Source organism: Suricata suricatta, chromosome 4 (assembly GCF_006229205.1).
Source record: "Suricata suricatta isolate VVHF042 chromosome 4, meerkat_22Aug2017_6uvM2_HiC, whole genome shotgun sequence".
Taxonomy (NCBI): Eukaryota; Metazoa; Chordata; class Mammalia; order Carnivora; family Herpestidae; genus Suricata; species Suricata suricatta.
Genome location: NC_043703.1, coordinates 147,008,939 through 147,022,360, shown reverse-complemented (window position 1 = coordinate 147,022,360; position 13,422 = coordinate 147,008,939). Strand labels below are relative to the sequence as shown.

General features: G+C 45.0%; 1 protein-coding gene across 3 annotated transcripts in view; it reads right to left on the bottom strand.

Annotated features, from left to right (window-relative positions):
* Nucleotides 1–3,069: 3,069 nt before the first annotated feature.
* Nucleotides 3,070–13,422, bottom strand: part of WDCP (WD repeat and coiled coil containing) — a 12,081-nt gene continuing 1,728 nt past the window's right edge. Inside the window, exons 2-4 of one of the 3 annotated variants that reach the window (XM_029936344.1) lie at nt 8,195–10,043; nt 4,651–4,789; nt 3,070–3,343 (exon numbers count right to left, since the gene is read on the bottom strand). In XM_029936344.1, the coding sequence (XP_029792204.1) occupies nt 3,216–3,343; nt 4,651–4,789; nt 8,195–10,043 (2,116 nt within the window). In that variant the 3' untranslated portion in view covers nt 3,070–3,215. The remainder of the gene's footprint in view (nt 3,344–4,650; nt 4,790–8,194; nt 10,044–13,422) is intronic. The other 2 variants (XM_029936345.1, XR_003907422.1) reach the window with 2 other exon arrangements.

The window sequence follows — 13,422 nt, the reverse complement described above, 5'->3', positions numbered from 1 at the left end:
TAAAATTTATTTTATTTATTTTTGAGAGACAGAGAGAGACAGTGTGAGCAGGGGAGGGTCAGAGAAAGAGGGAGACACACAATCTGAAGCAGGCTCCCTGCTCTGAGTTGCCAGCACAGAGCCCGAACTGGGGCTCGAACCCACAAATCGTGAGATTGTGACCTGACTGACGCTTGACTGACTGAGCCACCCAGGCGCCTCAATAAAACATAATTTTTAAACAGCAGCAACAAAATAATATAAAACACCTAGAAATAGATGAGCACGATGTGGAAAGACTTTTGCTCTTGGCCATCGTGGAGTAGTGGAGACCAGATCTAGCCTCTCAGCTGAAGCGACTAAAAGACAACTGGAGAGCATATATGACGTACGTTCTCAGGACACTGGGCACGAGACCGTGAAGGACTCGGAGAGAGGGGAAACAAGTGAGGCGAGCGCTAGGACTGCCTCAGCTTGCCGCCGCGAGGGTTCCCAGAGGACTGTGAAGAGTGCCATTTGGAGCCCAGAGGACTCTGAGCGGAGGTGAGCTCGGGGCGACCAAAGTGGCTGGAATCTGCAGCGCAGAATATTGGAGAGGAGTGAGCTACACAGAGAGAAAACTCGGGAAAGCGACAGAAGATTCCCTTCAAGTACCCAACAGGATGTGGATTAAAGAAATAAATGTGAAAAAGTTGCAGAACATATATAATATAATACTGTTGTATAAAGCTCCAAAACAAGGGAAAACAAACACTATATTTAGTCCAATGTGTGTGTGTGTGGTTGTGCTAAAAAAGACAAGGAATGAGGAAATGGTAATTACGACGATCAAGAGATTGTCCATACCTCCACCTCTATGGGTAAGGATCCAGATGGCTTCTAGTCATGTTCTGGTTCTTACATTAGGTAGTAGGTGGTTCATCTTATTATTAAGCCTTCCTATACTTCACATCTATTGGGTGTAACACATAATAAATACCTGTACATAATTTACAAAAAATTGGGCACCCAATGGGATTTGTAAATGATGTCTTTCCTTATGCAAAATATTCTCAACGTAACACTGAATAATAATTAAAAGAGACAGCTCTTCCCTCCGTTTCCATAGCCAGCGAGTACTGTGTTGTCTTGTTGTTCCAGTGACTATAATAATAGCAGAGGCCGAGGAAATGTCTTTCGTCATGGAATCAGATTTGTGGTAAGGAGGTAACGAATTTATATGTCAGACTGTCCTCCCGAAGAAATACAGCGACAACATTCACAAACAAAAACTCAAGAACGTTTCGTTATGCTGGCAATAATCACAAAGAAAATACCATCAAAACGTTCACAACAGCCACCACGGCCAAGAGTGGCTTTACTGACTCATTCCAGGACTCTGACCAGGGCAAGGGTGGTTGTAACACACACTTTGAGGCACCCACACTGATCTCACCGCAGGGTCCCCGGGCCCCCTCTTCAGGCTTCGTAACGGCGTGCTCCCACCCCACGTGGACACTTGCTCGCACACGGGGCTGGGCCTCAGTGTCCCCGGCCACTGCTCTCAGGCAGCTGATCACAGCCCACCGGCCTCCGCTTCCATTATCCCAGCAGCTGCCTAATGCGTTTGGACCACAAAATGGGCCCTCGCTTCCTTCCTATCCTGGCTCCGTCTTCATAAATGGAAACAGACAGACGTCCCCAAGGGCACAAAATCTTTCCTTCCAGATAATTTTAAAGGAAAGGCGGCGGAGGGGGGTGCGGGGGGGAGAGGGTAGGGAATGCTTATGTGCTAATGGAACCTCTATGGCTGAAACAATTTATCTGCAGATGTGCCCTGACTCGCCACACGCCCGTCAGTCGGTCGTGCCGCCGTCACTGAAATTTATGATTCTGAGGGAGAAGTGGTGTGTCTATCTGAGGTTGCGATCAGGGCTCGTTCCACTTTACTTAGTTGGCGCTTGAGCCCGTGATGCTAATAAGCTGGTGCTTATTAGATTCAGTGAAATTTCCAACTTTCTGAACTACCTTCTCTCACAGACTCTATGCTGGTCTTAGACTTGAAAGGAGGGAAAAGAAAACATCAAAATTAAAGTGACATTTTAACTAAGGGAGCGGACCACTGGGAGAAAAACAGGACATTTTTATGATCCCCAAACTGGGCGTGGGGGTGGGGGAAGCATTTCAGGGAGAAAATCAGGAGGAGCGACAGCACAGAATCACACCTCTGACCTCCCCTGCGCTCGGCATTGCACTCTTGACACACGCGTGTGTGCAGGTGGGGTCCAGAGGGATCAAAGCACTTGAAATTTCATTTGAAATCTGCTAGGACTAGTTTTTAGGAGCACCTAGACCTTAGTTAGCCAGAATATTTTAAGGAAGCGTGAGAGTTAGGTTTAAATCCTGGCAGGTCCAGCCACCGTCAGAACGACTTCCTGTTCTAGGTCGCCCTGGGCACACAGAGGTCAGTCAATTTTTTGTCTTCTTCTGAGTTCTGCTGGTTCCTGCTGGTTCGGGGTAAACAGGACATGCTGGAGCATATGTTCTCCGGTACCTCGTGCTCTCATAAGCCAAGGAAATGATCTATAACAATGCTGAAGTATCTTTTAAGTGCTTCTAAGATGGCTTTAATGGTTTTGGGCAAGAGACAGAAAGCCCCAGAGAAACCATAAAACACAATCCATATGGCACCCTGATATTGTTTTGTTCTGGGACTTCTGCCCTTTCACAAAACCTCACGGTCATGAATACGTAAACAACCACTCTTTGGGCCCTCTAACAAAGACGGAGCTCTGCTACAGAGCAGCGAGCCTCAGCCCCGGGGGACGCGGGGGGAAGTGGCCGAGCCAGCCCTGGGACGCGCTTCACCTCGGAGCCTCAGTGTGAATCCCAGCTGAGGAGGAGAGTCCACGGTGGAAAACAGATCTTGTCTGTAATGGCCGCATCTGAAAGGCTACGCAGCAAATAACTCTGCAAACAAGTGTCAGGCCAGGGCACCGGGGTGGCTCTGCCGGTTGAGACCCGACTCTTGATTTCGGCTCAGGTCATGATCTCACCGTTTGTGGGTTTGGGCCCTGCGTTGGGCTGTGCGCTGACAGCAGCAGAGCCTACCTGGGATTCATTCGCGCTCTCTCTGTCTCTCTCAAAATAAATAAACACTAAATAAAATAAAGTAACAGGCCACATTGCCTAAAAGGGTAGGACAGCTGGTGGCGTCTACACTAAGCTCTCTGTAGACTTCAAGAGAAGGACCGGGATTATGACTCTGAGACCGAGTCTCTGAAGACATCTGAGCTGCAGTCTCTTATGATTATTTCCTGAGCGGATGTGAAAGTTAATGGGATGAAGTCTTCGCTGTCAGCAGAGAGAAGGATCCACTGTGAGTCTGCAAAGTGAAATAAACACATAGGTAATTTAGAATATCTCATCTTCGTCTTTAAAGAAAAATAAGACACATACTTTTTTGAGGGCAAGACCCCAGTAGCTGATAATATTGAACCTGATCATCACACGACTGTACAAAGTACAGGAAGCTGGAAGGACCGAGTACTACGTAGGGCGGGGTCACTGATGACTTAGGCCTAGCTAGGGGACATCCATTTCTGTCCAGACTAGGCATTTGTCACCCAGTGCTATGCACAGGAGTGTGTATGTGGCGCACGCGTGTTAGGGGTTGTGTGTGGAGTATTCCTATCTACATGCTCATAAGCGATTTCTCCAGAAACCATGGGAAGGTGGGAGCAGCTACTCCCTGGAGGACGCTTTCTTCTTCAGAGGCATACCGACCTCTAGACGGCTAAGGAGGCTGAGCTGACTACAGATAGACTAGAATGGTCCAGACCATCCTGAATGGCTTGTTCTGGGGTAACCCAGGCCCAGCAGCCTAACACAAGCCCGTGACCTTCTCTGGTTCTTTCAGATGCGCTGTGCCTCACCTTTAACCCTAAAATGTCACTTCTGAAAATCTATACTTTCCAAACACAACATGTAAAATATGCAGAGAGGTTTTTGTTAGTGCAACTGATGATACTGAAAATTGGAAACCAATTAAATGTCAAAGAAAATACGGCAAAGTAAGATATGGTACACCCAGAATGGAATGTTAACCCGAGCCAGGACAAATGACAATTATGAAGTCATATCACAGATGCATGTGTCAAAACAGAAAAATGCTGATGCTGGCATAATAAGGGGGGAGGGGGGATGAAACAAACGCCACATTCAGTGTGGTGACTTCCATGAAAAGAATGAGGCATAAAAAAGCAACCACCCCATGCACCTGATGGTACGGGCACGACTCAGTCCTCTAGCCTTTGGGAATGTCCGTCACAGCCACACGTTTGCTGCATATTGAAATGACAGCTCCTTTATGGAATATTCCACAATGCTGCTGTGATCTTTATGTTTAGTGTAACAGGTATATATGAGGTTTTTATGTCATTTCTTTGCAGCTGTTATATATTGCTTTGTAACTCTTGTCTAGTTTTTTCATGTGTACATTTAGGTCTTCCAGCTAGGCTATGTGTAAGTTCCTTAAAGGCATATTTTCCATAGGCTTGGGTATACAGTAAGCAATTAATAATACCTAGTTATCCAGTGAATCACTGAATGGTTCATTATCAATGAAAAGTTACAAAACAGATGGCAGAGGGAGGGGGTGTGGGGTAGAGTCCATTTCTGAATTTTACCTACCATGGAGCATCTCAACAAGAGAGAGGCCAAAGGTCTGCTGCACTGTGCTGAGCCTCAGTTTGCCATTGCAGAGAAGCACGGCTCTTTTTTCAACCACAGGACCTGCAGAATGAGATTTCTTCCGATATAAAAATAAGAGCTGTTAAACCGCAGAAGCAACACAGTTAACATTTCTTAAGACTAGAATGTGTAAGGAGTTTCTTTCAAATCCTGTTTACTATTACTCTAACTAAACCGGTTGTAAATAAGGAGATTTTGGCTACATTATTTAACATACGGATTCTATCCCAAAATAGTGATGGATTAAATATCATGACATTCCTACTTAAAGTATTTTAAGAAAATTTTTAAAAAATGATTGGGGTGCCTGGGTGGCTCAGTCAGTTAAGCATTTGACTTCAGCTCAGGTCACGACCTCATGATTTGTGGGTCCGAGCCCCGCGTCGGGCTCTGTGCTGACAGCTAGCTCAGAGCCTGGAGCCTATCCTCGGATTCTGTGTCCCCTTCTCTCTCTCTCTCCCTCTCCCCCACTCATGCTCTGTCACTCTCTCTCAAAAATAAACATTAAAAAAGTTTTTTAAATGAAGCAATTATAGCAAAATGCTAACAAGCGTTAAATCCAGATAATAGTATAAAAAGGATTTTGTTATTTAGGCTTTCTTTATGTTTACAATTTTTCATAATAAAAAATGTTAACTGTCTTAAACTATTCTTTAATTCTTTTAAAAACCCATATCCTGGGACGCCTGGATGGCTCAATCAGTTAACTGTCTGACTCTCAGTCTTGGCTCTGGTCATGATCTCATGGCTATAAGATCAAGCCTGCTTTGTGCTGACAGCGCAGACACTGCTTAGAATTCTCTCCTTACCCCCTGCCTCAAAATAAACACTAACATAAATAAATAAATAAACAAACAAATAAATTGAGACCTGCATTGGGCTCTGTGCTGACAGCTCAAAGCCTGGAGCCTGCTTGGGTTCTGTGTCTCCCTCTCTCTGTCCCTCCCACTCCCATTCTGTCTCTCTCTCTCTCTCAAAAGTAAATAAACATTAAAAAAAACCTTTTTAATAAAAAGAAAAAATAATTAAAATACCTCTCTTGACCATTATTAGATAATAACTTACATATTACTTATCAATGACTTTGGTACCAACTCTCTGCAAATACCTTAAAATGAAGATATAAAAGTCTATAATCAAATCAGTGTGATATTGGTAAGTTCTAGATAAAGAGATCAGCATTAGTTGTTAGAGTTTAGAGAATCCAGAGTTAGGTCCCAGTACATATAAGTTTATAAATGACAAATGTGGTAGATCAAGTTCAGTGGGATTAAAGATGGATTCTTTTAAAAATTAAGCTCTATGCTAACGTGGGGCTTGAACTCAGGACGCTGAGATCAGGAGCTGGCGTGCTCCACCTACTGAGTCAGCCAGATGCCTGAAAGATGGATTTTTAAAAAATGTTTATTTATTTATTTTTGACAGAGAGAGAGGGAGAGAGAGGATCTCAAGCAGGTTCTGCATTGTGAGCGCAGAGCCTTACATAGGGTTCACATTCATGAGCCACAAGGGCATGCATGACCTGAGCCAAAAGCAAGAGTTGGCTGATTAATTGACTGAGCCACCCAGGTGCCCCATTGACAGAGTTAAAAAAATTTTTTTTAATGTTTAATTTTTTATTTTTGAGACACAGAGAGAGACAGCATGAGCAGGGGAGGGTCAGAGAGAGAGGGAGACACAGAATCCAAAGCAGGCTCCGGACTCTGAGCTACCTGTCAGCACAGAACCTGATGCAGGGCTCAAACCCACGAACTGTGAGATCATGACCTGAGCCGAAGTCGGATGCTTAACTGACTGAGCCACCCAGGCGCCCCAACAGATGGATTTTTAATAATACTTCTAGCACAACTGGTTATCTCTCAGAAAATAAAAATGGACCACACACCAAAATTTAATGAAAGATTAAAAATTTAAATATAAAAACCAATATAATAATGCAAGAAAATCTAGACTGATGCAAGTATGTTAATTTCTATAATATACAAAAACCTCTTTTTTTAATGTTTATTTATTTTTAAGAGAGACAGAGCATGAGAGGGGAAGGGACAGAGAGGGAGCGGGAGACACAGAATCTGAAGCAGGCATCAGACTCTGGGCTTTTGGGCACAGAGCCCAATGCGGGGCTCAAACCCACAAACTGTGAGATCATGACGTGAGCTGAAGTCGGACGCTTAACTGACTGAGCCACCCACTAGCCCTCAAAAACCTTTTATAAACTGATAACTCAATAGGAAAAAAATGAGCAATAGGCAGTTCATATTCAGCTGGCCAAAAACCACGAAAGACATACGCAAGTTCACTAACAGTAAAGGAAATACAAATGAATGAAAGTGAAAAGCACTTCCCACTTATCAGATGGGCGAGGATGTGGGAAAAGGAAGTCTCATAGGTTGAGAATGGGCATACGATGATGCAGTAAGTAAAAAATTTCTGAAAGGCAATGTGGCAACTGTATTAAAAGTAGAAACGTATACGTACTTTTCAAATTTGCACTTCCACTTCTGGGAACCAACCCAACAGAAATAAAAGTAGGAATACAAATAGACACATATGAGTACTACAAGAGCCCTGCTTGGAGTGACTGAAGAAGTGAAGAAGTAAAGGCAACGTGAGTGTCTGTCAACAAGGCACCGCCGAAGCAAGCGCCATGCTCTCAGCATGAAGAGCGCGCCCTCCGACTCCGGTTTTGTAACCAATGACAAACCATCAGCCCCGCATTTACAGACCTATGTATACAAAGGAGTAAGATTATATGAGTTATGAACTCAAATATGGAGGGAGCCACATTAAGCTGTTAGTTAAAGGAAGTTACGGCAGGGGGCAGGGCCAAGTTCAATGGGGAAAGTGTTGATGATAAAAACAGGTAAGATAGAATCCCATTCCTGTAAGGTTTGCATACGCATTACATTTTTAAAAAATGAACCTAACCTTTTTCTCTGCAGTGTGTAAGGAAAAGTCTCCCACCATGAAATAGCGCAGTAAGGAAAATCCTTTTGGGGCGTCTGGGTGGCTCAGTCGGTTGAGCGTCTGTCTTCAGCTCAGGTCATGATTTCACGGTTTGTGGGTCTGAGCCCCACATGAGGCTCTGTGCTGACAGCTAGCTCAGAGCTTGGAGCCTGTCTTAGGATTCTGTCTCTCCCTCTTTCTCTGCCCCTCCCCTGCTCTCACTGTCTGTCTCTCTCTCAAAAAATAAATAAAACATAAAAAAAATTATTTTGTTTTCTAAAGATCAATTGCCAGAATGAGGACCATCATTCATATTTTACACCATGCACGTGATGCAGTCGTGGTGCACACTGGGATGTGTGCCCGTCTGGCTGGCATCCGGCCAGTCCAGGGAGGGTCTCACTTGCCTGTGACATGACATGCCCAGTTCAGTGACGTTCAGCTAGAACACCATCTTCCTCGTTGGTGGATGCTTCTCGCGGTACCCACCGGCTACCGGAGCTTTCCTACAGGGGTAGCTCCTCAAAGGAGAAGTTACCTGGTAAGTGACGTGCACATAAGGCAGGTCCCGCGACAGGGGATACACAGGAGAGGCCTTCTTCCCATGAGGCAGAGCGTCTGCGAGTTCAGAAAGACATCGCTGCACTTCGGTCAGGGTCCTAGACAAAATGTCCATTTCCTTCGACAGTCGATAAGTTTCCTCTTCCTTCCGTGAGTCCGTGCTTTGAGGCAGGTGAGGGGGTCCCGGAGTGCGGGTGTGGCCTGGCGTGCTGCTGGACCCGGGCTGGGTCCCTGAGCGGTTGATGGGCTCAGCATCTAGAGTTTCAAGGGCAATGGAGTCATCACGGGTACTGCTTGGAGGGCTCTTGATTTCTTCAATAAGGGTTCTTCCAGGCCTTCCACGTGGACTGTGGCTGTTAGATGTGAAGAGCCTTCTGTTTTGGTGGCACAAATCTGGGGAAAGACTTTCAGTTAGCTTTTTTCTGTCTGTTTTATTTAACAGAGTCCGGAAAGTAGAGCATCCACTCTGGTTTTCACTCGATGTTACTGGCAATTCCTTTTCCAACGTTACTTCTCTAACAATCAAACAAATGATATACTGATCGGTCTTTGAAGAAGGAAGAAATGCTGAATCAGTGGATTTTTGTCTTCCTACCAAAATTAATAATAACTTATCTGTCAAGAAACACATCCCTTTTGGCCTTTCACTTCTCTCGAGTTGAATCTGCTTGATGTTTGGCATAAACGATGGAATCACAGAATAGATAAAAATTATATTGTGAGTATTGGAAGCCACTGCTACCACCTGTGCTTTCCGATTAAATGCTATCAGATCAGGAACCAGAATGCCTGGAATGGTGACTTTTCTGGTCTGGGTAACCTCCTTCTCGAAGGTCACGAGGACCAAATGTGAAGAATCCAGGCCAGTTCCTGTCAAGTAGTCTTTTTTCCTTAGACAGATAAGAGAACTACCCTCAGATTCTGACGTATTGAAATGCATATGCGTTAGGTCCAGAGGATGTGAAAAGGAAGAAATGGGAGAAACTGATGTTTCAACATTTGTGTTGAAAGTCACTGTCCCTTTGTCCCCAGTGGGTACTTCATCAATAACTGGGAAAGTGCACAGACAAAGGTCTCTGCCGCTAGGTGGAACCTCAAAGGTTTCGGATGCATTTAAGCTGCAGATCTTATCTAGTGGGAGCTCAGTGGCTACAGCGACCTGGGAGGCCCCGGTGGCTCCGATGGAGCGCACAGAGCTGTCCACCTCAAACACTGGGCGGAAGGGGCACCTGCGGAGGGTCTTCTGAGCACTGTCCCAAACATAGGAGTGCAGGCTGCTGCCTACTGCCACCACCAGCCTCTGGCCATCCTGGGTCCAGGACGCGCAGTGAATGGGGCCCTGGGAGTCGGTGTCTGCTTTCACCCGGGAACCGTCGCAGTGAACACTGTGCAAAATGGAGACGTGCCGCGCAGTCAGCACAGCCAGGACGGTGCCATTTGGATGCCACACACAGCCCTGGGGGAGGACGGGGAGGGATTCTCTAATCTCACAGGTCTGAGACATCAGCCGTCTGTTGGTCCCCGTACTGCTGGGACCCAGCTGCCACACACTGACATGCTTCTGGTGCTGCACCGCGAGCAGAGCAGGCCCGTCCGCTGTGCCACGTGGGGCCCAGGACACTCCACACACGTGTTCAAACTGTCCAACGACCTCTGAGTCCCCAAACCTGGCCTCTCCACCGCGAAGCTGTAAACCAGTCAGGACTACCTGGGTCCCGTTAGTCCAGACAAGGCCATGAACTGGGTCAACTGCCTGATGCAGCGCGTTCAGCCCGGTCCTGAGAAGTCTTCCTTCTCCCAGCTCCATCCTCGTTGATGAAGGCTCTCTGAAATCAGTAAGAAGGAAAGTTTTACCATGAGACTATAAGCAGACAAATCCAAAATGTAGGTCATTTTACAAGACAATTGGCATAGGCCTTTCACAGGTCAGTATTTCAAGGGGATAAAAGGTCAAAGGCATGTGGCAGATTAAAAGACACGACTGAGCCATAACGAGCAAATGTAATATATAAACTGATCAGCTCGTGAATTGAAGAAATCAATTTGTTAATGTTTATTTATTTTTGAGAGTGAGAGACAAGAGAGAGAGAGGCAGAGAGAGAGAGAAAGCATGCAAGCAGGGAAGGGGCAGAGAAAGAGGGAGACATGGAATCTGAAGCAGGCTCTAGGCTCTGCGCTGTCAGCACAGAGCCTGATGCTGGGCTCAAACCCAGGAACCTCAAGATCATGACCTGAGCTGAAGCCAGGCTTAGCAAAACCCAGAAACATCAAACCCTACACATTTTATATAGAAACGCAGAGAGATAAAACAGCTGTAGCAAATTTTAATAAATCTTGAATCTAGATTGAGGCTATATTGGTATTCCTGGTACTTTTGAGTTAAAATTTTTCCAAATTAAAAAATTGAGGAAAACCTCTTTCACCAACTAATTTCTATTCCTCTTTTACTGCCAAGTCCAGCATTAATTGATGTGCGCATTCCTGACTTTATTAGCACTTATTTCATCAACTCCCCTCAAAACAGCCTTTCCCTCCAGAGTGAAATGACACTCAAAGACTCACTGTCGCTATTTCTACTTCACCATATTCGAATAGCACTTAATAATTTTCAGACCATTTTCACATTCCCCATCACATCTGCTCCTGGCAACAATCTTTCACAATAATACAAAGTAGGTTAGGAAAGCATTATCTTCAATTTTTTCATTCTTATGGTTTTTTTTTTTAAGGAATTTAAATTACTAAAGGAGTACATGTTCACTGCAGTGAAATTCAGACAAACCAGAAGTTTCTACGGTAAAATGAAATGTTTCCTCCTACCCCATGCCAACACCTCCCCTCCCCAATCTCAAGCCCTTGATGAAAGCTCTGTCAACAATTTGCTGTGTAGCCTCTGAAACCATTAAAGAAACGTATCCAAAAACAGAATTTTATATGTGCTAAGCTTTTTTTCACTTAAACAAAAAAAATGGGGTTTAAGTCAAAGCTCCTGGGTACTAACAACAGAATCCACTCTAGGTAACTTAAGCAAAACAAGAAATCTTGAGAACCAGGCTCAGAAAACAAGCAGGAACCAAGTGAGGCTAGCTAGACGGAATAAACCATGGCCACCACTCTCTCCTGACACATTACTGGCTGATAATCTAACTTCACTGCCCCTGCACTGATGACAATTGCTTAAGATTCCGAATAGGGGCACGGGGGAACTTCCCACTGGCTTGGCCTAGCTTCCATGTCCCGCTCCGTCCAGATGGGGAGGAAGAGGGGGCCCCACAAAGGCTTCTGTAATAAGGGACAGGGCTCTGCTTCCCACCAACACTCACACAAAGGGCAGTTGCCCCCAAATTAGGAAGGGGTTTTCAAAAAATGGCCAACAATAACCACAGGGATCTAATGTTACATACTATTCACTAGTTTATTTTAAATCATAGTTTGTTTTTCAAGTCAATAAAAAACACATCTCCCTCAATCTTTTTTTTTTTAATGTCTTTATTTTGAGAGAGAGACAGAGAGTGAGCAGGGGAGGGGTGGAGAGAGAGAGGGAGACACAGAATCTGAAGCAGGCTCCAGGCTCTGAGCTGTCAGCACAGAGTCCGATGCGGGACTCGAACCCACAGACTGAGATCATGACCTGAGCCGAAGTCAGATGCTTAACCGACTGAGCCACCCAGGCGCCCCTATCTCCCTCAATCTTTTAGGTCACTTCATTAGTATCTGCAAGGTATGCCGTGTGTACTCAAGGATTACGCTACAGGTGGGAATTCAGCTTGGGTCCCAACTTTTTTCTAGAGGTGGAGAGAGTCCACAAGTTTAGTTAGTACTCAGTCCCTATCACTCTTCTCGCATTTCCTTCCTTCCGGTGTCATCTACTCTCGTGTTTTCAACTGTCATCTCTGTTACTGTCAGATCTGCATCTCTTCTCCTGGCTTCTTTGCGGAGCTACAACGCTATTCAATTACATGTTAGGCTTCACATTATGTCTGATATTAGCCCTGCCCACATTCATTTCAAACTGGACCTGCATAAAAGAAAAAAACAAAAACGGCTTTTTTTTGCTCTCACCAGCAGCTCCTCGGTTTCTGTTAATGGATATCGCCATTCTCATATTCACTCAGGCTAAAAACTCAGGACTCCATTTGACTACTCTGCTGCCATCTCGGTCAGCGGCCAAGTCCTATTAATTCTTAGGACCGTTGCTGAATCCAGTCCTTCTTATCATTCCCACCACCGCTATCCTGAATCACATCGCTGTTACCACAAACCTGGATAGCTGTAATAATCACCTCCTACTTGGCTTCCCTACCTCTTTCTCTCTCTAGTTCACCTTGTGCAAAACCAATCTGAAATTATGCTTTTAGGTATATCATTATTCAGCTTAAAAATTGGCCGATGTTAAAAAATGAAAATTCAGGGCATCTGGGTGGCTCTTCATTTCGGCTCAGGTCATGACCTCAGGGTCGTGGAACTGAGCCCTGCATCAGGCTCTGCACTGAGCACGGAGCCAGCTTGGGAGTTTTTCTCTTCCCCTCACCAAATAAATAAATAAACATTAACAAAAAAACAAAATTGGCAGATGCTACCTAAAGCTGCACTGTTCAATACAGTAGCTACTAACCACGTGTGCTTTGCAAATTTAATTAAAATTAAAAATCCAGTTCTTCAGTCACACTAGTCTTTTTCAAGTGGTCAACAGTCACATGTGGCTAATGTCACATTGGACAGAGCAGAATAGAACATTTCTCTCACTGAAGAAAGTTCTGCTGGGCAGCACTGGCCTAAAGGATAAAGTCTGAATTCTGCATTTGGGCATTCGAACCCCCACCCACTGCAGACCTCCTATCCCTCCAGTCTGGTTTCTAGTTAGTCATCTTTATACCTACAATGCTTGGCCCATTCAAAACACTTAAACCGTGACAGGGGAACTGAAGGCCCAGCTTAAATACCATCGCTTCCAAGAAGCCTTCTTTAATCATCCTGCTAAATCTCATTCTTTCCTTCTCTTGACTCCTATAACGCTTACAGCCTAGCGCTCATGTGACATCTTCAGTTTATTGCCTGCAATTACCTGTCACTCTTTCATGTACTACGTCGCCTTTCACAACACACAAGGTCCTTGAGAGTAGAAAGGAGACGTAACTTCTTTGCCTGTCAAGTATTTTCAGATGGATTGCTCTGTATCCATTACATCCTAAAAGGAGTTTCTAA